Here is a 22,020-nt window from a genome sequence, read left to right as displayed (position 1 = left end):
GTGCCCAGGGCCACGGCTCCCCACCGCGAGGGTGTGCCTGGACGGAGCTGGAGCCGCCGGAGTGCTGATCCAGGGCATCTGTGGTCCTGGGAGCCCTGAGTCGCTGAGATCAACGCCCAGGCGGCTGTGGACCCGCGATAAAGCTTTGCTGGATGCCTGCAGAGGCAGCTCCCGTCCCACTAGATGCACCTGGTCACAGGGAGGAGGAACTCTGGGGGCTTTCTGGCCGCCCCTGTCCCGCAGGCTGGGGGATGCTGCCCAGGCCTGTCTGACCCAAGTCATGGGAACGTACAGGCCGCGGGACCCGGCTGCTCCCCGTGCCTCCCAGGACAGGCCTCCCAGATCCACACCTGGCATAGCCAGGGTCCCAGTGGGACTGGCCGTGTGCAGTCACTCACGGACATGGAGGCTGCCTCTCCCTCCCAAGCACAGCTTCTCTGGCCTCTCATAAAGTAGTTTTATTTAGATTTCAAACAAACCAAAGCAGGGAAAAGAGTCGGCCACGGTGAATCCGTCCACTCTGTGCTGGACGTGGCTCCAGGACCTGGAGCTGACAGGCAGGACTGGGCCCCTCGGACCGCTACACCTGGGCCTCCCAGGCTGGTAGTGTCAGGAAACGGCCCCCCGCCCACGTTCCCAGCAGCGCCCCCGTGGCTCCTCCGGGGTGCGGCCAGTCCGGAAGCTGGGGGACCCCGGTAGAAGTCGGGCTCAGCTCCCCTCCCGAGAGGACAGGTGGGCCGGCCGCTCCCACCCTGGGCCCGTCCACCGAGCCCCGAGTGACGTGAGTGGCGGTGGGGCAGCCCCTCTTCTCTGAAGCACGTGAAAACCCAGAACAGACATGGGGAAGGAGAAAAAGCCAAAACGAAACAACCAGAGGAGACGGGGACCAGCACAAAACCTCCGTGAGGTAGTCTGTCGTCTAAGGAGCCACGGGTCCGGCCCTAGTGAGGTAAACTCCGCAAGTTTATTCTGGTGGTGTCAGGACTCCTCCGTGCCAGAGTCATCCTCGTCCTCCCCGAAGCAGCTGCCGGCCTCCTCCACCTCGCCGTCCTCGTAGTAGTCGTCGTAGAAGAGGTCTGAGCCCTCGTCGGGCGCCGGCGCCTTGGTCTTCACGCAGTACTCAGCCAGCGTGGTGGGCACCTTCACGCCGTCACGCTCCGCGTCCACCTTGGTCCCCAGGACCTGCTTCCTGGGGGGACAGGGTGGGTGAGGGCGCCACCCACGTGCCTGGACCCGGCCCCCCTCCCCCGGGTCCGACGCTCACCCCAACGCTCAGGTTTCTCTTAAAACGGCGTGTGGCGACCACTTAGGACAAAGCCCTGTGCGTGAGGAACTCCAGGGGGAGAAATGACAGAGGAGGGGGCTCGGGAAGGGCAGGAGGTGTGGGTGGGAGGCTGGACGGGCGCAGTGCAGTCACACCCACCTGCCCCGCCCCGAAGCACACCCCACAGGGACCCATCAGGAGCTGGGAGAAAATAACGATGCCGGCAACAGGGAGGGCCCATGCTGCCCTACTCGGGGGCAAAAGCCTTCCTCAGCGCAGGAGCAAAGGAAGCAGCTGGGAGGGCCCAAGGACAGGAGGCAGGACCATCCCTGGAGACGGGAACCAGCACAGGTGAGATGGGAAACGCAAAAACGGCCTGAGCCTCTCCGTGGCCTCAGCAGGATTCTAAACCCGGGGGCCTGGCCACCCGGGCCTCAGCAGGATTCTAAACCCGGGGGCCTGGCCACCCGGGCCTCAGCAGGATTCTAAACCCGGGGGCCTGGCCATCCCGGCCTCAGCAGGATTCTAAACCCGGGGGCCTGGCCACCGCGGCCTCCGGATTCTAAACCTGGGGGGCCTGGCCATCCCGGCCTCACCAGGATTCTAAATCCGGGGGCCTGGCCACCCCGGCCTCACCAGGATTCTAAACGCGGGGGCCTGGCCATCCCGGCCTCAGCAGGATTCTAAACCCGGGGGGCCTGGCCACCCCGGCCTCTGCATTCTAAACCTGGGGGCCTGGCCACCCCGGCCTCACCAGGATTCTAAACGCGGGGGCCTGGCCACCCCGGCCTCCGGATTCTAAACCCGGGGGGCCTGGCCACCCCGGCCTCCGGATTCTAAACCCGGGGGGCCTGGCCACCCCGGCCTCCGGATTCTAAACCCGGGGGGCCTGGCCACCCCGGCCTCCGGATTCTAAACCCGGGGGGCCTGGCCACCCCGGCCTCCGGATTCTAAACCCGGGGGGCCTGGCCACCCCGGCCTCCGGATTCTAAACCCGGGGGGCCTGGCCACCCCGGCCTCCGGATTCTAAACCCGGGGGGCCTGGCCACCCCGGCCTCCGGATTCTAAACCCGGGGGGCCTGGCCACCCCGGCCTCCGGATTCTAAACCCGGGGGGCCTGGCCACCCCGGCCTCCGGATTCTAAACCCGGGGGGCCTGGCCATCCCGGCCTCTGGATTCTAAACCCGGGGGGCCTGGCCATCCCAGCCTCTGGCAGGAAGGGAGGACAAGTTAGCTCAAACTCCCTGGAGGGCACCGTGTACACCCGGCCCTATGAGGGGCTGCACTGCGCACACCAGGACCTATGAGGAACCTGCCACCGGCTCCACCTCCAGGACACGCGTCAAGAATGTCCCCCCAGGACTGGAAGCAAAGGGGCTTCCGGGGGTGGCACAGCAGGGCCGGGCGGCACGCTGACCCCATTTGACGGAAAACAGGAACGAGGCTGCAGCCGCAGGCAATGGGCTCGAGCCCCTATCACTGACCAGGCACGGCTCTGGGCTCTGGGGCTGGCTGCTACCAGGGTGTGCGGGTCCCACAGTGCCCGCATGGGAGGGCACCAGGGAGCGGACAGACAGCCCCAAGCCCAGCCCACAAGCCCAGTGCTTTTTATGGGGATGCATGACGCGTGGAGGGCAGGCGTCTGGCCTCAGGGACGTCCCTGGGTGGCGGGACCCAGCGGATGCCACGCTTTGCTTCCCAAGCTCTCCGACGGGCTGGGGGGGTGACTGACAGTGCCCCGGGGACGGCACTGAACGGGTGGCAGCAGTGGGGAGACGCAGGGGAGGGCCAGGGTGGACGGGCTGGGGGGGTGACGGTGCCCCGGGGACGGCACTGCAGAGGTGGCGACCGTGGGGAGACGCAGGGGAGGGCCAGGGTGGGAACTGACCTGCGCCGTGGAGGTGCCGCCGGCACACCGCCAGCATGAGCTGGAGGACCGTCTGGCGGTGCTCTTCAGCAAGACCAACATCCCTGACCAAGCCGGGCTCCACGGCAGCCCGCCCGACACAGCTCAGCGGGACTTGGGCTGCCACGAGGCCAACACGCACACAGATGAAAAAACAGGCAGAAACGGCGACCACAGCAGAGTCCACATGGCACATGTGAGTTGGCCCGCAGGGAGTTTTGAGGGATAAAAATAGTGTGGCTTTTATTTCTGTGCTGGGATCTCAAGGGGGTGGTGCCTCAGGGAGGTGGCCGGGAAGAACTGGGCCAAGGAGCCAGCCACCTGGGCCAGGTGACACGACCGGACGGGGGCTACCGAGGACGTCTGCACCAGAGGGACGGCCAGGGCAGCTACCCTGTGACCTCCAGAGGCCAGCAGGTGCTTGCAGGCCACTTCCCAGGAGGCCGCACGGGGCCCGCCCACCATGGCTGCTCAGAGCCGAGACCGCCCAGCACCGGGATGCTGCCCCGAGATGACCCCATGACAGCAGGTACCAGCGAGTGCAGGACGGAAGGTGCCCTGGATGCTCCTGGGTCCTGGGGTGAGGAAGACACACGCATTATGTGTGCAATATTTTAAAAGTTGTTTTTAAGATTCTGTTTATACAAAATACCAACAAAAACAGGTGAGGCCTCTGTGAGGAAATCTATGCAATTTCACTCTGAGAAAAAAAAAATTGATGGGAAGGGCCTCCATGTAACAGGAAGAGCGGGAACCATGAAGGCCGTCAACCCGTAAAGAAAGCCTCGTTTTTGTACACAGACACGCACGTGTTTACACATTCATGTGACCACAGGCACCCAAGAGAGGGGGCTGTGGGGCTCAGCTCTGGGGCACGAGGGCGATGGGAGGAGAGGGAGAGCCGTGGGTCACCACACACAGCCACGCAGGCGAAGTGGAGCGCAGGCACGGAAGGCGCCGGGAGGCGACTGCACAGCTGCACCCAGAGCTCGCCAGGCCGAGAGCCTGCAGGGACGCACTCCAGACACGAGTAAGGCCAACAGCCCTGACTGACAGCCAGTCACTGGGCACACACAGCACGACCCCATTTCTTCATTAAAGCACAGACACATGTTCCCTAACAGTCAGTCACTGGGCACACACAGCACGACCCCATTTCTTCATTAAAGCACAGACATGCGTTAAACTGAAAAGCCTGGAAGAATCTATGAAAACACTAACCACCAGGCCGGCCGCGGTGGCTCACACCTGTAATCCCAGCACTTTGGGAGGCCGAGGTGGGCGGATCACGAGGTCAGGAGATCGAGACCATCCTGGCTAACACGGTGAAACCCCGTCTCTACCAAAAATACAAAAAATTAGCCGGGCATGGTGGCGGGCGCCTGTAGTCCCAACTACTCGGGAGGCTGAGGCAGGAGAATGGCGTGAACCCAGGAGGCGGAGCCTGCAGTGAGCTGAGATCGCGCCACTGCACTCCAGCCTGGGCGACAGAGCCAGACTCTGTCTCAAACAAAAAAAAAGAGGAAAAGGGGCAAGAAACTGGGCTTGAACCTGGCTGGACCCTCCGCCACTTGGCCCGGCCTCCATCTTTGACTGGCACCCTGTAAATGGGCACCAGGAAGCTCCGCCAACCTCACCAGGACGGTGGGGCTGGACGGCCGTGGGACCAGGGGCCGGGGTGCAGGCCGGATCTGAGTCTCTCCTCCCGTGACGCCCCCGCCCGCCCTCACCGGATGATGTCTGTGTACTCCCGATCCTTTCCCTTGCTCTCTTTCCACTTCCTGTACATCACGGAGGCGTCCACGTTGGCGGGCGAGAAGGTGTTGGGCTCGTTCAGGAGGGAGATCACACTCAGGAGAATGGTCCTGTGGGGAGAGTGGGTCAGAGTGGGGCGGCCCGGGGCACCCCAGCCTTCCGGCTCTTCTCTGGCCCTGAGGGTCACGGGGATGCCTGGACCCGCCCAGCAGGTGACCTTCATCTGGCCTCATGGCCTCTGCTTCTGTCTCAGGCCCCCAGAACAGCAGGGGCTGGACCTGCATCAGTCTCCTCCCTCCCACGCCAAGACCAGGGAGGGCAGCAAGGTGCAGACCCCTCCGTCAGACCCGGGGCTGCCCTCACACCCGCACGTCCTGCCTGGACTACACTCCAGGACACACGGGCAACACGGCCCAGTGCCTGTACCTGGGGACCAGGCCCGGGCGGCACACGTGGCACGAGGTGACCAACCCAGAACGGCTGGGGAAGGAGAAGGCCCCAGGACTGAGGAGGGCGGGACACCTCTAGGTGGTTCCAGACGGTGGGGCCAGCCTGGAGTCCTGGTGGGAGTCTGCACTGACACACAGTGCCGCAGGCCCCGTGAAAGCACCCACCGTGCAGGTACAGCGAGGCCCAGGACCGCCAGCTGGCAGGTCCCGAATCAGGCCTTGGCGCCACAGCCTGTGGGGGAGCCTGGCCTACCTGATGGTCTGGGTGGATACGGGACGGAGCCCGGCCTACCTGATGTTCTGGGTGGACATAGGGGGTTGGGCCGGCTTACCTGACGTTCTGCGTGGGGTTCCACCTCTCTGAGGGCAGCTCCCCGCTCTGGGGGTCGTCCACCGGCGGGTGGAGGATGGAAATACACACGTCCCCCGTCTGCACAAGGAAAAGACAGGTCAGAACAGGTCAGAGGTCAGCATGGGCTCCCAGTGCCCCAGGTCCTGGAGTATGAGGACGTGGAGGATGAGGACATGAGGCTCCCAGTGCCCCGGGTCCCGGAAGGACGAGGACTTGAGGCTCCCAGTGCCCCAGGTCCCGGAGTATGAGGACGTGGAAGACGAGGATGTGAGGCTCCCAGCGCCCCGGGTCCCGGAAGGACGAGGACGTGAGGCTCCCAGCGCCCCGGGTCCCGGAAGGACGAGGACGTGAGGCTCCCAGCGCCCCGGGTCCCGGAGGATGAGGACTTGAGGCTCCCAGCGCCCGGGTCCCGGAAGGACGAGGACGTGAGGCTCCCAGCGCCCCGGGTCCCGGAGGATGAGGACTTGAGGCTCCCAGCGCCCGGGTCCCGGAAGGACGAGGACGTGAGGCTCCCAGCGCCCCGGGTCCCGGAAGGACGAGGACGTGAGGCTCCCAGCGCCCCGGGTCCCGGAAGGACGAGGACGTGAGGCTCCCAGCGCCCCGGGTCCTGGAGGACGAGGACGTGAGGCTCCCAGCGCCCCGGGTCCCGGAGGATGAGGACGTGAGGCCCGTGGGGGCCGCGCTCACCTCATAGATGTTAGGGTGCCACATCTTGGTCAGGAACCGAAAGGCCGGTGGAGAGTATGGGTAGTCGATGGGGAACTTGAGGCGCGCCTGCAGGGGCAGAAGGCGGGTGGCTCAGCCCAGCCCAGCCCCAAGACCTGCCCCAGCTCACAAGGTGCCCAAGGCCATCCCACTCCCAGTGCTGGTGCCTGAGGGTGTGTGTGAGGGACACCGTATCCTGCCCAAGGCAGGGACTCTCACGGGCCTGGGATCAAGTCCCCAGAAGGCTGCCTGAAGCCTTTTCTGAGTCACCTGAGCTGATCCCAGCTCCTACACAGTCCAGGTGGCCGGGACCTGGCCCAGCACAGCTGCTGGGGAACGTGGGCACTGGCTGCCCGCGTGGTCCAGGCCCGTGGCAGCCCAGGTCAGGCACATGGGACCCAGGCCAGGGGCACCCACCAGCAGACAGAATGGACTGGCAGGGGCTCCAGGCTCCCCTCGGATGGAGCTGAAGCCCAAGACCAGGGCTGCACCTCCAGGGCCTTGGCAGCCAGGGTGTGGGGAGGGTTAGCACAGATGACTGCTCAGTTAGCAAACCCTTGTGACACCTGCCCTGGCCCGGGCCGTGGGAGGGGATGAGTCAGTATGGCCGTCTGCCCTCAGGTGTCCGGTCTTGGGGGTTCAGGCAGGCAGACCCATAGGTCACAGAAACCTGGCACAGGACTCCTTCCCTGTCAGCATCGCCCCCTGTGGTCACCCAGGCCCTGGAGGTCCAGGCCTGCTGCTTCTTTGTCAGCATCGCCCCCTGTGGTCACCCAGGCCCTGGAGGTCCAGATCTGCTGGCAAGGACGGCCACAGAGGGAGGACTGAAGCCACGTGCCAGGTGACAGAGCTGTCTGGCCTGCAGCCTGGGGCGTGATGCCACCCACGGCCCTCCTGGGCCACAGCAGGTAAACAAGGAAGCCTCACTGTTTTCCTGCTGGGCCCCAGTGCCAGACACAGGGGTTGTCTGGGTCAGGGGTCCTGGTGGCACTCAGCACTCCAAGGCACGAGAGCAGCACCCCCAGAGCGATCGTGGGCGAGGTCTGGACACGGAGGGCACTCAGGGGGTCTTGGATCGTGGGCGAGGCCTTGACAGGGAGGGCACTCGGGGGTCTTGGATCGTGGGTGAGGCCTTGACAGGGAGGGCACTCAGGGGTCTTGGATCGTGGGCGAGGTCTGGACACGGAGGGCACTCGGGGGTCTTGGATCGTGGGTGAGGCCTCGACAGGGAGGGTACTCAGGGGGTCTTGGATCGTGGGTGAGGTCTGGACAGGGAGGGCACTCGGGGGTCTTGGATCGTGGGCGAGGTCTGGACAGGGAGGGTACTCAGGGGGTCTTGGATCGTGGGCGAGGTCTGGACAGGGAGGGCACTCAGGGGGTCTTGGATCGTGGGCGAGGTCTGGACAGGGAGGGCACTCGGGGGTCTTGGATTGTGGGCGAGGCCCCTCCCGGACAGGCAGGGCACTTTGGGGGTCTTGGATCGTGGACGGGCCCCTCCTGGACAGGGAGGGCACTCAGGGGTCTTGGGGGGTGTCCTCTGTTTGACAGGGAACTCACTGGGGCCCCGTGAGGCAAGTGACTTGGCCGCGGCCACAGAGCAAGGCTGGAACTTCAGTCTCAGAACTGCCCTGCGGTTCCCCAAGACTTCAGGCCCCCCAAGCCTGGTGCTGGGTTTCAGGCGGCAATCCTTGACAACAGCCAAGGCCTCACCTATACCAAACCCCACCAAGTCCCAATGAGCCTCTTATTTTGGGCACCTCTAAGAATGTCTTTTCCCCGGAGCAAACCCAGGCTCAGAGAAGGAAAGCGCCCTGCCAAGGGCATACAGCAAGTTGGCTGTGGAGGGCTCTCTCTGGCGGCCCCTGCCCCAGGGCTCACTCTGGCTCCTGAAGGAACAGCGGCTGCAGGCAGTGGCTGGGCAGCAGCGGCCCTGGGCACTCAGCAGGTTCTGTATTTCCACGCTCCCCCAACTCCCTCCCAGGCACAGCGGGAAGGCAGAGTCCTCGTGGGTGGCAGCACCCCCGTCTCAACGCTGGCTTCTGAGGACTGACCCTGCGGCAGATGTCTGGAGGCCCCCTCCCTGGGAAATCCGGAAAACCGGATTATCCCCTAATGCTGGCCCAGGAGGCTCTGCCCACAATCCCTGGCAACCGGTCTGGTGGGCACAGCAGCCAGAAACCCCCATCCCCTCCTTCCAGAACAGCAGCCACCTCACAGGCCTGGCTTCGAGGTGGGGCTGCCGCTCCTTAGCCAGCTGCTCCCCCAAGCAGACAGAAGGGGCTGGCGGAGGGGGCTGCTAAAACCATTTGGCAACCTCGAGACCCAAACTCTGTTCCCTGTGTGGGGACGCAGGATTCCAGATGCAGAACCCACGGGCATCCCACCCTCTGCTCAGGAATCGCCCCCAGCAGATCAGGCTGCTGCCCTCACAGCCGCTGAGCGGGTGCGGTTCAGACACTAATAAGCTCGGAGAGCAGACACGTATCGTGCGGGAGGCATCGGTCCCTCGGCCCCACGCCCGCAGCTGGCCGGGGCAGAGCGGGCCGGGCCCTGCAGTGTCGTGTCGTGTCCAGGCTCTTGGCAGGAAGTGACGGCGGGAGGGGGAGATTCCTGGACAGGGTGCTCGTTCCCCACCTCTCACACAGGGCCCCTCGCTTTGTCCCTCTGGCCCCAAGAACGAGGTCCCTGAACGCTAAAAGGAGTCAAAGGTCACGTCTGGATCGTGAGATCAAGAAAACTGCCCTGGTTTTGGCCTGAGTCCTTTTCACATGAGACAAACAGCCTCCCCGCTCCCAACAACAACAAAAACATCCAGAAACTGCTTGGAATTAAACCGCCAGAGGGCAGAAGAAATGGCCCAGAACTCGGGGTTTGGGTCACAAGAAGCCACCTGTTCAGTGGAATCTGAGAAAGGCCAAGACCAGCTGGGATGAGCGAGCCCGGAGCTTCTGAGGTCGGGGTCCGGGACGCGGGCCCGAGCCGGGAGGCCTGGGGAGAGCTGCAGGGAGCAGGTGGGAGGCACGCCCCTACCTCGGCCTTCCCGAGGGCGCAGGTTACATAAAGCCGGGGATGGAGCCCAGGGCGCCTGGCCGGCTGCTATTGGCAAGGGTGGCCGCTTTCCAGGCGGGTCCTGGCTGCCAAGGCTCATCCGGGCCTTTGTTGGAGACTGAGCGAGTGGCCGCGCCAGCCACCCCCAGGCTGGCCTCGCTCCCCCGCTCACGGGCCCAGCTCCCCAACAATAGCAGCTACAGGGCCTGGGGGGGCCTCTTTGTCTCCTCCGGGGAGGGCGGGGAGGGCAGCTGAAAGGCCTGCGCGGCCTGGGCTCCGCTCCCTCTTTCTCGCAGGGGCGGAGGAGGAGGCAGCCGGGGTCGAGCCCCCGCCAAGGAGGAGGTGGGCAAGAGCCCCATGCCCAGATGCTACAGGGAGGGCCCCCGGCCACCCCTCCGGGGGCCAAGAGCCTAACAGGGGACCGGACGATGCCTTAAAGGGAACTGGGGATTTTCGAGGACTGCAGCAGAGGCTGAAGGTCCCCGAGACGGTCCGAGGAGGGGGCCGGGCAGAACTGGGTGGGGGAACGTGGCCATAGAAGGGAAACGAGCCCAAGCCAGGAGGCTTCGGGGCCCGCCCAGCAACAGCGCTAGGACCGCGGGGCAGGGAGCTGGTTCCCGGCGCCCGAGGTCGCTCGTGGGCTCCGGGACCCGGGCGGGGGTCGCCGCGCTCACCTTGAAGTAGCCCCCCTCGTAGTAGGTGTTGGGGGGCCCGAAGATGGCCACCTCCCAGTTGTATAGATCGCCCTCGTCCACCAGTGTCACGCGGAATCCCTCGACCGGCTCTTCCTGCAGCCCCTTGAGCTCCAGCAGCAGCGCCTTCTGCGAGCTGGGCACTAGCGGCCGAGCCATGGCGGCGGCGGAGGGGCCCGGGGTCGGAGCAGCGCGGGGCCGCGCGACCACCGCGAGTTCGCGAGACGGGCCGGGCCGCGCACCGTCCGGGGGAGAGCCACCGGGGCCGCCGCCTGCCTCCTCCTCTGCGCCGCCGCCGCCGCCCGGGAACCCCGAGCGCTCCAGCAGCTCTGGCGCCGCCGCCCCACCGGCGCTTGCCTTGGCCGGGCCCGCGCGCCCCGCCCCCCGCTGCGCCTGCGCGCACCGCCTGGCCCCGACTGCGCCTGCGCGCCGCGGCCAGGTCCGACTTGCGCCTGCGCGCCCGCCCGCAGGGGACGCCGGGAGGTGGAGTCCCGGCCCCGGTCCCGCCTACGGCGCCGAGCGCCGCCGCCGGGAGGGAGGGTTCGAGCGCGCAGCCCCGGGCTCTTCCGATCCCCGAGGCCGCCGCCGTCGCCCCCAGGTCGACCAGCACCGCGGACGCTGTGCGCAGGGAGGCGGGCAGGGCTGCTCTGCGCCGTCACCGGCCCGGTCCCCCGGCTTTGGGGTTGTTTTGTGACGTTCTGGCGCGGGGCGGGGCCGCGGGCGGTGAACGGGGCGCGGCGCGGGGTCCTGACCGGGACCGGAGGGGCAGGGCCGGTCCATCCGGCGCGACCCCGCGTCCCCGCCTCCGTTTCCCAGTCTGTACAGGGGACGGGCGCGAAGTCTGTCCTAGGGTCGCGCTGGCCACGGGGAAGGGAGGAAGGGGCGGGAGCGAGGCGGGATCCGCAGACCTGGCTTTCAGGCGCGGCGCTGCCTCGGTTTCCCCGACAGCGGGAGCTCTGAGAAGTGGGCGAGGTCAGGGAGGGCTCTGAGGGGCGGGAGGGGCGAGGGCTTCCCTGGTCCCCGTTGAAGTCACCATGTGGTGTGAGGCGAGTGCAGGCGCTGGAGCCATGAGAGGTTGGCAAGGTGCTCCTGCCCCCCTAGAGAAATTGGGAAAGAGGCCCACGCCAGCCAGCATCGGCTCAGCACCTGACCCGGGAGAGGCGCCAGCCCCACGGAGCCCCCACCCCAAGCTGAGCCCGAGCCTGGCTGTGCCCTCCTCCCAGCCTGACCTTTGTCCTACCCGAGTCTTTTTTTTTTTTTTTTTTTTTTTTTTTTTTAATGAGACAGAGTCTCGTTCTGTGGCGCAGGCTGGAGTGCAGTGGCACAATCTCACTGCAACCTCCGCCTCCCGGGTTCAAGCTAGTGTCCGCCTCAGCCTCCCAAGTAGCTGAGATTACAGGTGCCCACCACCACGTCCGGCTAATTTTGTATTTTAAGTAGAGATGGGGTTTCACCATGTTGGCCAGGCTGGTCTCGAACCCCTGACCTCAAGTGTGTTGTTAGGTTTTGAAAGGAAGGGGAGGATGCAGTTTGGACTAACAAAGTGATCCGTCTGCGTCGGCCTCCCAAATGCTGGGATTATAGGCATGAGCCACCGCGCCCAGCCCACCTGAGTCTTGACTCCAGCTGATTCCGGGCATCACTGTGACCCCATCTGACTTCTGACCTGGCTCAGTGGCTGCCCAGACACCCACATGCTCCTTGCCGTGAAGCTTGGTCGGGAGAACTGGCCGTGGTGAGGACGGGGCAGCCCAGCCTCCCCTGAGTCGTGCCCGTGACTGGGGTGGCCCTGCCCTCGGACTGTGCCAGTGGCATTGTTGCTATGCCCTGGGTACACACAGCTGCATCAACACACAGGCCGGGCACGGTGGCTCACGCCTGTGATCCCAACACTTTGGGCGGCCGAGGCGGGCGGATCACAATGTCAGGAGATCGAGACCATTGTGGCTAATATGGTGAAACCCCATCTCTACTAAAAATGCAAAAAATTAGCCAGGCGTGGTGGCGGGCGCCCGTAGTCCCAGCTACTCGGGAGGCTGAGGCAGGAGAATGGCGTGAACCCGGGAGGCGGAGCTTGCAGTGAGTCGAGATAGCGCCACTGCACTCCAGCCTGGGCGACAGAGACTCCGTCTTTAAAAAAAAAAAAAAAAAAAAAACCAAAAACCACAGTCTGGGACCAGGGCCACTCCGTCCCGCAGGTGCCCCAACACCTGGCCCCGGCTTCATGAGTCTGGTCCCCGGAAGAGGACCAGCAGGCAAACCTGTCTGGGGAAAGGAAAACAACATCAGGAGTGGAGAGGGAGGGAGGGATCCAAGAAAGAGCTCTGGGCCGAGCGGTCACTTTCAGAGCTGTCCAGGGCCGAGGCCGTGGCGTCCTCACCCGTAAGGGCCTCTGGGCCTCCTCCCTCAGGCCCCTCTGCCCGGCACCCTGGGGGCCTGGAGTAAAAGGAGGGTCTCGGGACTAGTGGGGCCTTCTGGCTGTGGCCCCTTCACCAAGGTTCCCAGGGTTTTCTGAGCCTCAGTCTCTTCCGTGGCACAGGTCGTGGATATATTGCCGGCATCATGGAGCCGGCAGGCAGCAGCTCATGGGTAAATTAATGCTAATTAGAATTAACCACGATTCCTTTTCTAAGGGCTCCCAAGATCTCTCTTCTTCCGTACACCCACATCCCAGGAAGCACTGTGTGGGTGAGGGAGGTTTTCTTTCTTTCTCTCGCTTTTTTTTTTTTTTTTTTTTTGAGAAGGAGTCTCGCTCTGTCGCCCAGCCTGGAGTGCAGTGGCACGATCTTGGCTCACCGCAACCTCCGCCTCCTGGGTTCAAGCGATTCTCCTGCCTCAGCCTCCCGACTAGCTGGGATTACAGGCATGCGCCACCACGCCTGGCTAATTTTTGTGTTTTTAGTAGAGACGGGGTTTCTCCATGTTGGTCAGCCTGGCCTCGAATTCCTGGCCTCAGGTGATCCATCCGCCTCAGCCTCCCAAACTGCTGGGATTACGGGCGCGAGCCACTGAGCCCGGGTGCCGCTTTTTTTTTTTTTTGAGAAGGAGTCTTGCTCTGTCGCCCAGGATGGAGTGCAGTGGCACGATCTTGGCTCCCTGCAACCTCCACCTCCCGGGTTCAAGTGATTCTCCTGCCTCAGCCTCCTGAGTAGCTGGGACTACAGACGCATGCCACCACGCCCAGCTAATTTTTTGTATTTTTAGTAGAGAAGAGGTTTCACCGTGTTAGCCAGGATGGTCTTGATCTCCTGACTTCGTGATCCGCCCGCCTCGGCCTCCCAAAGTGTTGGGATTACAGGCGTGAGCCACCGCGCCCGGCCTGGGTTGGGGAGATTTTCAAGCCCCTCCAGCTGGTCCCACAGGGCCCCGACCCCCAGGGAGGCTCAGGCTCACACCACCCTGGAGCAGTGGACACCAGGGGCTTCCACCTGCCTGCCTGGGGGCTCCCTACTCTGTGGGAACGGGTTCCAATTGGACTGACCCAAGCCCTGGCTGCAGGGAGGGGCCATCCCATCAGTTCCCAGGGCCCCCACCCTGGGCTGCAATGATTGGTTCAGGAACAAGCATGTGACTCCTGACGTCCAATGAGATTCAGCCCCAGGACATTTCTCTGGGATCTCACAGTGCTGGGGTGGCTGAGCTGGAAGGACCTGGGGCTGGAGTTACGGGGTCATGGTGTCACCACGGGGCCTGCGAACAAAGGCGGCATCACAGGAAAGCCAAGCCGGCTGATGAGAGGGGAAACGTTGATAATCCTATTAGTGATCTTGGATCCCGCTGTTACCTGACCTCCCCTGGATGTTCCAACGATGCAAGCTCATGAATTCTTGCCTCTTAGTTCGTTTGTGTTGAGATGGAGTCTCTCTGTGTCACCCAAGCTGGAGTCCAGTGGCGCAATCTCAGCTCATTGCAACCTTTGCCTCCCAGGCTTAAGCAATCCTCCCACCTCAGTCTCCGAAGTAGCTAGGATCACAAGTGTGCACTGTCACACCCAGCTAATTTTTGAATTTTTAGTAGAGATGGGGTTTTACCATGTTGGCCAGGCTGGTCTCGATCTCTCAGCCTCAAGTGATCCTCCTGCCTTGGCCTCTTAAAGTACTGGAATTACAGGCATGAGCCACCACGCCCAGCCTTTTTAGTTTATTTTCCTTTCCTCCCTCCCTGCCCCCCTTCCTGTTGCTCAGGCTGGCCTTGAACTCCTGGGCTCAAACAGTCCTCCCACCTCAGCCTCCCAGGTAGCTGGGACCACACGTGCACACCACCACAACCAGGTTAAATTCCTTCTTCGTGCCGGGCGCCGTGGCTCACACCTGTGATCCCAGCACTTTGGGAGGCCGAGGAGGGTGGATCACCTGAGGTCAGGAGTTCCAGACCAGCCTGACCAACATGGAGAAACCCTGTCTCTACTAAAAATACAAAATTAGCCGGGCGTGGTGGCACATGCCTATAATTCCAGCTGCTCGGGAGGGTGAGGCCCAAGAATCGCTTGAACCTGGGAGGCGGAGGTTGCGGTGAGTCAAGATCACGCCATTGCACTCCAGCCTGGGCAACAAGAGTGAAACTCCATCTCAAAAATAAATAAATAAGTAAAAATAAATTCCTTCTTCGTTAATTAAGCCAGTTTGAGTTAGGTTTTCCATCACATGGCAGAGAAGAACCTTAAATTCAAATCTAGTTTCTGCCACGACCTTGGAAATATTGCTCAAACATTAAACCCAGTCTCAGGTTTATTTTATTTATTTATTTATGTAATTATTTTTTTTTTGAGATGGCGTCTTGCTCTGTCACCCAGGCTGGAGTGCAGTGGCTCCATCTCTGCTCACTGCATCCTTTGCTTCCCGGGTTCAAGTGATCCTCCTGCCTCAGCCTCCCAAGTGGGTGACTTGTGCCACCATGCCGGCTAATTTTTATATTTTTAGTAGAGATGGGGTTTCACCATGTTGGCCAGGCTGGTCTGGAATTCCTGACCTCAAGTGATCCACCCTCCTTGGCCTCCCAAAGTGCTGGGATTACAGACGTGAGCCACCGCGCCTGGCCTATGAGTTTCAGTTTTTTATTTTATTTTATTAGAGACAGAGTCTCACTCTGTTGCCCAGGCTGGAGTGCAGTGACATGATCTTGGCTCATTGCAATCTCCGCCTCCTGGGTTCAAGCAATTCTCCTGCCTCAGCCTCCCGAGTAGCTGGGATTACAGGTGCGCCACCATACTCGGCTAATTTTTGTAGTTTTAGTAGTGACGGGGTTTCGCCATGTTGGCCAGGCTGGTCTCGAACTCCTGACCTCAGGTGATCCGCCTGCCTCGGCCTCTGAAACGGCTGGGATGACAGGCGTGAGCCACCGTGCCCAGCCCGACTTTCAGTTTTTTAATTTGAAAGTGGGTTAGATAAGATAGTTGTACAAAGGTCTTCCTGTGGAGCCCAAGATGTCACTGAGACTCTTACACGATGGCATCTTGCTGCTCTCATGCCCTGTAGGGAAGAAAGACAGTTCTCAGAAGGCAGAGGGGTGCGTGTGGGAGGATACGGTCCGCAGGGGAGAGGGACACGGAGCCAGGACACAGCAGCTGTGGGGCGTTGGGCAACATGGCCAGACCTCGTCTCCACAAAAAAAAAAAAAAAAAAATGTTTCTTAAGGAGCCAGGTGTGATGGTACATACCTGTGGTCCCAGCTACTTGGGAGGCTGAGGCAGGAGGATCGCCTGAGCCCAGGAGTTTGAGGCTGCAGTGAGCTGTGATTTTACCACTGCACTCCAGCCTGAGCCACAGAGCGAGACCCTGTCAAAAAAAAAAAAGGGAAAAACGCAAAAGGCTGTGGGGCCCGTGTGCTTCCAGATGCATCAGAACAGGCTTCCAGGTCAGCTTTCCTCCGTGCAGTCCCGGGCCAGTTCCTCACCGTGGAAGAGGGAATAAGGCCCCCAAGACATCCACATCCTGATCCCCAGAATCTGTGGCTGTACCACCTCAGGTGGCAAAAGGGACTCTGCAGGTGTGATAAGAACCCTGAGACGGCAGAGCATCCGGGGTGATGGGGGCCCATGTCCTCACAGGGTCCTTTGAAGAGGGCGGTGGGGGGCGGGGGCCGAGAGTCAGAGACTGGAAGAGGTTGTGCTCTTGGAGGTGAAGGGGGAGGAAGGGCCTGGAGCTGAGGGATGCGGGCGCCTCTGGACTCTGGGAAAGGAGGAAACAGGTTCTCCCTGGAGCCCCCAGGAGGGACCAGCCCTGTTCAAGGGACCAGCCCTGTTCATGATTTTAGAAGTTCTGCCTTCCAGAGCTGTGAGATGGCACGTCCATGCTAAGTCACTAAATCTGTTACTGCAGCTACACACCTCAATGACTTCCAGCTTCTTCCTAGGGGAAAATTGCTTCCTTCTTTCCCTCCCTTCCCCTCCCCCTCTCTTCCCTTCCCCTCCCTTCCCCCTCCCCTCCACTCCTCCTCCCCTCCCCTCTGCTCCCTTCCCCTCCCCCTCCCCTCTCTTCCCATCCCCCTCCCCTCCTTTCCCCTCCCCTCCCCTCCACTCCCCTTCCCTTCCATTCCCTTCCCCTTCCCTTCCCTTGCCCTCCTTCCCTCTCTCCTTCTCTTCCTTCTCTTCTATGTGTAAATCTAGGTTCTGGGGATTGAGCAGTGAACAAAAGCAGCAAACTTCTTGCCCTTGGGTTCACAGGGAGAGAGGCCACAAACCAGCATATAAATACATAAATAAGCAGTTTCTAAAGAATGCCAGGGGTTAGAGAGCCACTGGGATGGTGTAGGAAGGCATCTTGGACTCAGGAGGTGACATATAAGCAGAGACCCAGGTGGCGTGGGGAAGCAGCAGGCAGGTCTGCGGGAACAGTGCTGCAGGGAGAGGGAACAGCACGTCCAGGGGCCCTGAGGTGGGGACAGCCCGACTGGCTAGAGGCCCAGGGTCTGGGTGGTGAGTGCGGGACAGAGGTGAGAAGACGCTGGGGAGCCTCCCGCTCAGCTGTCCTGAGTGCCGGCTTTATTCGCAGAAATGGCGGAGGTGAGGGCTGCAAAGTCTAGCCCATGCACCCAACCCAGCCGCCCAGCACTGCGCTCCCGGAAACAGCTCCCGGCTGCATCTCACTGGCCAGCTGGGTTTCTCTGAACCCATCGCTGAGGCTGGGGGAGGGATGCTTTGACTGGCTGGTGGGGACTGGGAGTCCAGTTGGGCGAGGGTGTTGGCTGGACCAGCCGGGGGCGGTGAAGGGCTGGGGGTCCAGGTGGGAGAGGGTGTTGGCTGGACCAGCCGGGGGCGCGGTGAAGGGCTGGGGGTCCAGGTGGGAGAGGGTGTTGGCTGGACCAGCCGGGGGCAGTGAAGGGAGGGCAGGCAGGGTTCCTCAGGATGAGGTGTGGTGAGGGCCGCTGTGGAGCCCGGGAAGGCGTCTGGCCGTGGTCTCAGTGCTCAGTGGATCGGGTGAGAGGCTTCCACAGAGACCAGAAACTCTGGAGGAGCCCGGGGTCCAGGGAGCCGGCCGGAAGCTCCGTCTTGGATGTGTCAGGCTTGGGATGTCCCCAGGGAGCCCGCAGAGGACTGTTGGGAGGAGGGGAGGCCCTGGATGAAGCCACCAGAGGAGCTGGGGAGAGAGAGGAAGCTTCCAAGGGGGACTGTGGGGTGGGGCAGGAGCCTGTGGGTGCTGCCAGAGGGGATTGCCGCGCTCTATGCTGCTGTGAGGCCAGGGAGGACGCGTCAGCTTCCTGGCTGTGCTGGCAAGGGTCATGCCGGGATTAGGACAGACGGGGTCCTCGGGACCTGAGGGCAGGCACAGTGTGCGGCACAGGGTCAGGGATCAGGGGAGGCCCCGGGGAGCTGGGCGGGGCAGGGGAGGTGGGCTTCGGTTGGCCTTGGCCTCAAGGGACCGGGGCGGAGTGTCAGGTGCACCCTGGGACCAGCTTTGGTGTCCTCTGATTGGTCACTCCTGGAAGCCTCCGTGCCCTGCGTCCCTGTCCGGGTGTCCAGGATTTAAGCCCACCTCAGCCTGCCTGGCTGTGGGCTTCGGGAGGACAGGGGCCTCTCCTATTTTTTTTTTTTTTTTTTTTGAGGCGGAGTCTCGCTCTGTCACCCAGGCTAGAGTGCGGTGGCACAATCTCGGCTCACTGCAAGCTCCGCCTTCCGGGTTCACGCCATTCTCCTGCCTCAGCCTCCCAAGTAGCTGGAACTACAGGCGCCCTCCACCACGCCCGGCTAATTTTTTGTATTTTTAGTAGAGATGGGGTTTCACCATGTTAGCCAGGATGGTCTCGATCTCCTGACCTCGTGATCCGCCCGCCTCCGCCTCCCAAAGTGCTGGGATTACAGGCGTGAGCCACCGCGCCCGGCTCTCCTGTGTTTTGTGTGCTGTTGCTCAGCCCCCAGCCCGTGCTCACCGGAAATGCCGCTGAGCCCCCAGCCCGTGCTCACCGGAAATGCCGCTGAGCCCCCAGCCCGTGCTCACCGGAAATGCCGCTGAGCCCCCAGCCCGTGCTCACCGGAAATGCCGCTGAGCCCCCAGCCCTTGCTCACCGGAAATGCCGCTGAGCCCCGAGCCCGTGCTCACCGGAAATGCCGCTGAGCCCCCGGCCCGTGCTCACCGGAAATGCCGCTGAGCCCCCGGCCCGTGCTCACCGGAATTGCTGCTGAGCCCCCGGCCCGTGCTCACCGGAAATGCTGCTGAGCCCCCGGCCCATGCTCACTGAAATGCTCTGGCGTATGACCTGTAAGGGGCGCTTGTGGTAGCCTAACAGCACCTGTGGATGGAGTGGGCACCTTTCATTAATCTTTGTTACTCATTGCTGCGTAATGAATCACCCCAAATTTAGTAGCCTAGAACCACAACTGTCATTTATTCAGCTCCTGAGTCTGCACAGCAGGAGCTGCCGTCAGCGCAGGCATCGCAGCTGGTGCCCAGTCCAGAGGGTGAGCGTCCTGCAGGGGCCCTGCCTTGGAAGGAGCTCCAGTCCCGGAGGGGGATGCGGATTCTACCTCTCCATCTGCCTCTGCAGCGGGGAGTGGAAACATTATTGTGGCTTTTTTTGGGAAACAGGCGATTTGCCAGGATTCATTCCTGTATCGATTCATTGGTTCATTCATCACCTACCCTAAGCCCAGCTCAGTGCTGGGAAACTGGGAGACAGGAGTGGTCTCTGCCATCGTGGAACTTGTAAAAATTTAAAAATTCTGTTCCCGGCCAGACACGGTGGCTCATGCCTGTAATCTCAGCACTTTGGGAGGCCAAGGTGTGTGGATTACAAGGTCAGGAGTTCAAGACCAGCCTGACCAACATGGTGAAACCCTATCTCTACTAAAAATACAAAAATTAGCCAGGCACGGTGGCACGTGCCTGTGATCCCAGCTACTCAGGAGGCTGAGACAGGAGAATTATTTGAACCTGGGAGGCAGAGGTTGCAGTGAGAGGAGATTGAGCCACTGCACTTGAGCTTGGGTGACAGAGGGAGACTCCGTCTAAAAAAAAAAAAAAAGGCCAGGCACGGTGGCTCATGCCTGTCATCCCACCACTTTGGGAGGCCGAGGCAGGCGGATCATGAGGTCAGGAGATCATGACCATACTGGCTAACACGGTGAAACCCCGTCTCTACTAAAAATGCAAAAAATTAGCCGGGTGTGGTGGTGGGCGCCTGTAGTCCAAGCTACTCGGGATGCTGAGGCAGGGGAATGGCGTGAACCCGGGAGGTGGAGCTTGCAGTGAGCCGAGATCATGCCACTGGACTCCAGCCTGGGCGATAGAGCGAGACTCTGTCTCAAAAAATTAAAATAAAATAAAATAAAATTCTGTTCCTGTGTGTGGTGTTAGGATAGAGAGTAGTTTTCTTCTTCAGTTCCTGGATCATAGCTCCCGAAGCCCTAGTTGCAGTCTTTTGCTGCACTGCTGAGCTCGTTAGGCCTCAGGAAATAATCTCCCACCCTCCTCTGAGCTGCAGAGCTCTAATCTTACCTTTTCGATTACGGGTCTTGGGACCCTCCCCAAAGAGGGTCCTGCCCTATACCCCTGGGGAAGTAATGCTGACATCATGAAGCTTCCATAAAATCCCTAGGCCGCATGTGGTGGCTCACGCCTGTAATCCCAGCACTTTGGGAGGCCGAGGTGGGTGGATCACCTGAGGTCAGGAGCTTGAGACCAGCCTGGCCAACGTGGTGAAACCCCGTCTCTACTAAAAATACAAAAGTTAGCCGGGTGTGGTGGTGGGTGCCTGTAATCCCAGGTACTCAGGAGGCTGAGCCAGAAGAATTGCTTGAACTCAGGAGGGGGAGGTTGCAGTGAGCTGAGATCGCGCCACTGCACTCCAGCCTGGGTGGCAGAGCAAGACTCCGTCTCAAAAATGAACAAACAAACAAAAAACCATGAAACCCTAGAGAACTGGGTTCTGGGGAGCTTCCAAGAGCTGAACACGTGGAGATGCCTGGAAGCTCCGAGATGGTGCCCTGTGCATCCTCACGGCACTCCAATCCCCACCCTACATGTACCTCACCTGTGGTCCCTTCTTCTGTTATCTTTGCCACATCCTTTATAGTAAACCAGGAAACACAAGTGTTTCCGAGTTCAGTGAACTGCTCCAGCAAATTAATTGAACCCAAAGGGGTGTTGGGAACCCCAACTTGAACCCGGCCAGACCGAAGTCCTGGAAGCCCAGATTCGCAACTGGTGTCTGAAGAGGGAGAGGCTCGGGGACTGAGCCCTCGGCCTGTGGGATCTGACGCTATCTCTGGGTAGAAGGCGTCAGAGCTGAATTAAGAGGACACCCGGCTGGTGTCTGCTGGTTGGTGTGTGGGAAAAAACGCTCCCACATGTGGTCACAGAAGTCTTTTCTGTGTGGATGACTGTGACGTGATCGTGAGAGCAGGGTAGAAACAAGGCTTGAGTGTTCCCTATGTCCGATTGGACCCCCTCCACCAGAACAGGCTGTGGGGACTCCCATTTAACAGGAGACACTGAGGCCAAGGGAGTGAAGTCACCTGCCAGCAACCGTTCGGAGCTGGAGTTCTGGATTCACTTTTTATTTATTTTTTTTTTTGAGACGGAGTCTCACTCTGTCACCCAGGCTGGAGTGCAGTGGCGTGATCTCAGCTCACTGCAAGCTCCGCCTCCTGGGTTCACGCCATTCTCCTGCCTCAGCCTCCAGAGTAGCTGGGACTACAGGTGCCCGCCACCACGCCCGGCTAATTTTTTGTATTTTTAGTAGAGATGGGGTTTCACCATGTTAGCCAGGATGGTCTCCATCTCCTGACCTCATTATCCACCTGCCTCTGCCTCCCAAAGTGCTGGGGTTACAGGCGTGAGCCACCGCGTCCGGCTGGATTCGCTCTTGCAGTCTGAGAAGTGATTCTGGGTGGTGGTGGTGGGCACTGGGGGATACCGGACGACCCGCCCCACTGGTGGCGAGTGGGAGACCCTGTGCGTTCTGGAGCAGGCCGGGCGCAGATCCCAGCTGAGCCCTTGCTGAGGGTGTAACCTCCGCTGCCTGGGCCTGGGAATCAATCACATGAGGCACTTCAGTTCCTGGGAAGTGTTGGGGTTGTTGTCTCACCAATGTCACTACCATCTGCCCAGCTGGCCTCTTCGTTTGACATCTGGGGAGACTGAGGCTCAGGGAGGATACCTGGGCCGGGCTGGGCTGGAGGGCCCGGCCCCTGCGTTCCAGAAGAGCCGCCTGCTCTCCGGCCTGAGGCTCCGCAGGGCCCCGTGGGGCGTCCCCCTCCTCTGCTCCCACCAGGCCGGGTCCAGGGGTCCCGGTGTTTCCGGCCTCGAATCCAGCCTCCAGCCGCCGCGGTTCCGGGGCCGTGGGGGGCCTGCTGGGGAAAAGCGTCTTCTGCGGGCACCGGGGCTGGTAGGCGGGCGCGCGCACACACACCAGCG

At 61.7% G+C, this 22,020-nt stretch overlaps 1 protein-coding gene across 2 annotated transcripts; it reads right to left on the bottom strand.

The window, feature by feature from the left end:
- Positions 1–443: 443 nt before the first annotated feature.
- Positions 444–10,557, bottom strand: CDC34 (cell division cycle 34, ubiqiutin conjugating enzyme). 2 transcript variants are annotated; one of them, XM_034944208.3, is made up of 5 exons: positions 10,154–10,550; positions 6,414–6,500; positions 5,707–5,804; positions 4,901–5,035; positions 444–1,189 (listed from the first exon to the last, which is right to left on the bottom strand). In XM_034944208.3, the coding sequence occupies exons 1-5, from the start codon at positions 10,328–10,330 to the stop codon at positions 979–981; spliced, it is 708 nt and encodes a 235-aa protein (XP_034800099.1). In that variant the 5' UTR covers positions 10,331–10,550; the 3' UTR covers positions 444–978. The 2 variants fall into 2 exon arrangements, with proteins under 2 accessions (XP_034800099.1, XP_034800098.1); XM_034944207.3 differs by lacking the exon at positions 444–1,189 and adding an exon at positions 3,384–3,745 and having other exon boundaries at positions 10,154–10,557.
- Between the last annotated feature and the right edge of the window lie 11,463 nt (positions 10,558–22,020).

This window comes from Pan paniscus, chromosome 20 (genome assembly GCF_029289425.2).
Source record: "Pan paniscus chromosome 20, NHGRI_mPanPan1-v2.0_pri, whole genome shotgun sequence".
NCBI lineage: Eukaryota > Metazoa > Chordata > Mammalia > Primates > Hominidae > Pan > Pan paniscus.
Note: the sequence above shows the minus strand (reverse complement) of the source record. Positions and strands in the feature narration are given on the sequence as shown.

What these genes read in the sequence shown, in the direction of transcription:
- CDC34 (XM_034944207.3), bottom strand. Translation starts at nt 10,330, where the DNA reads ATGGCTCGGCCGCTAGTGCCCAGCTCGCAGAAGGCGCTGCTGCTGGAG. An exon ending in AACCCCACGCAGAACGTCAG is followed by an intron (nt 5,036 to 5,706) that starts GTAAGCCGGCCC and finishes CTCTCCCCACAG; the next exon opens with GACCATTCTCCTGAGTGTGA. An exon ending in GAGTACACAGACATCATCCG is followed by an intron (nt 3,746 to 4,900) that starts GTGAGGGCGGGC and finishes TCCTCACCCCAG; the next exon opens with GACCCAGGAGCATCCAGGGC.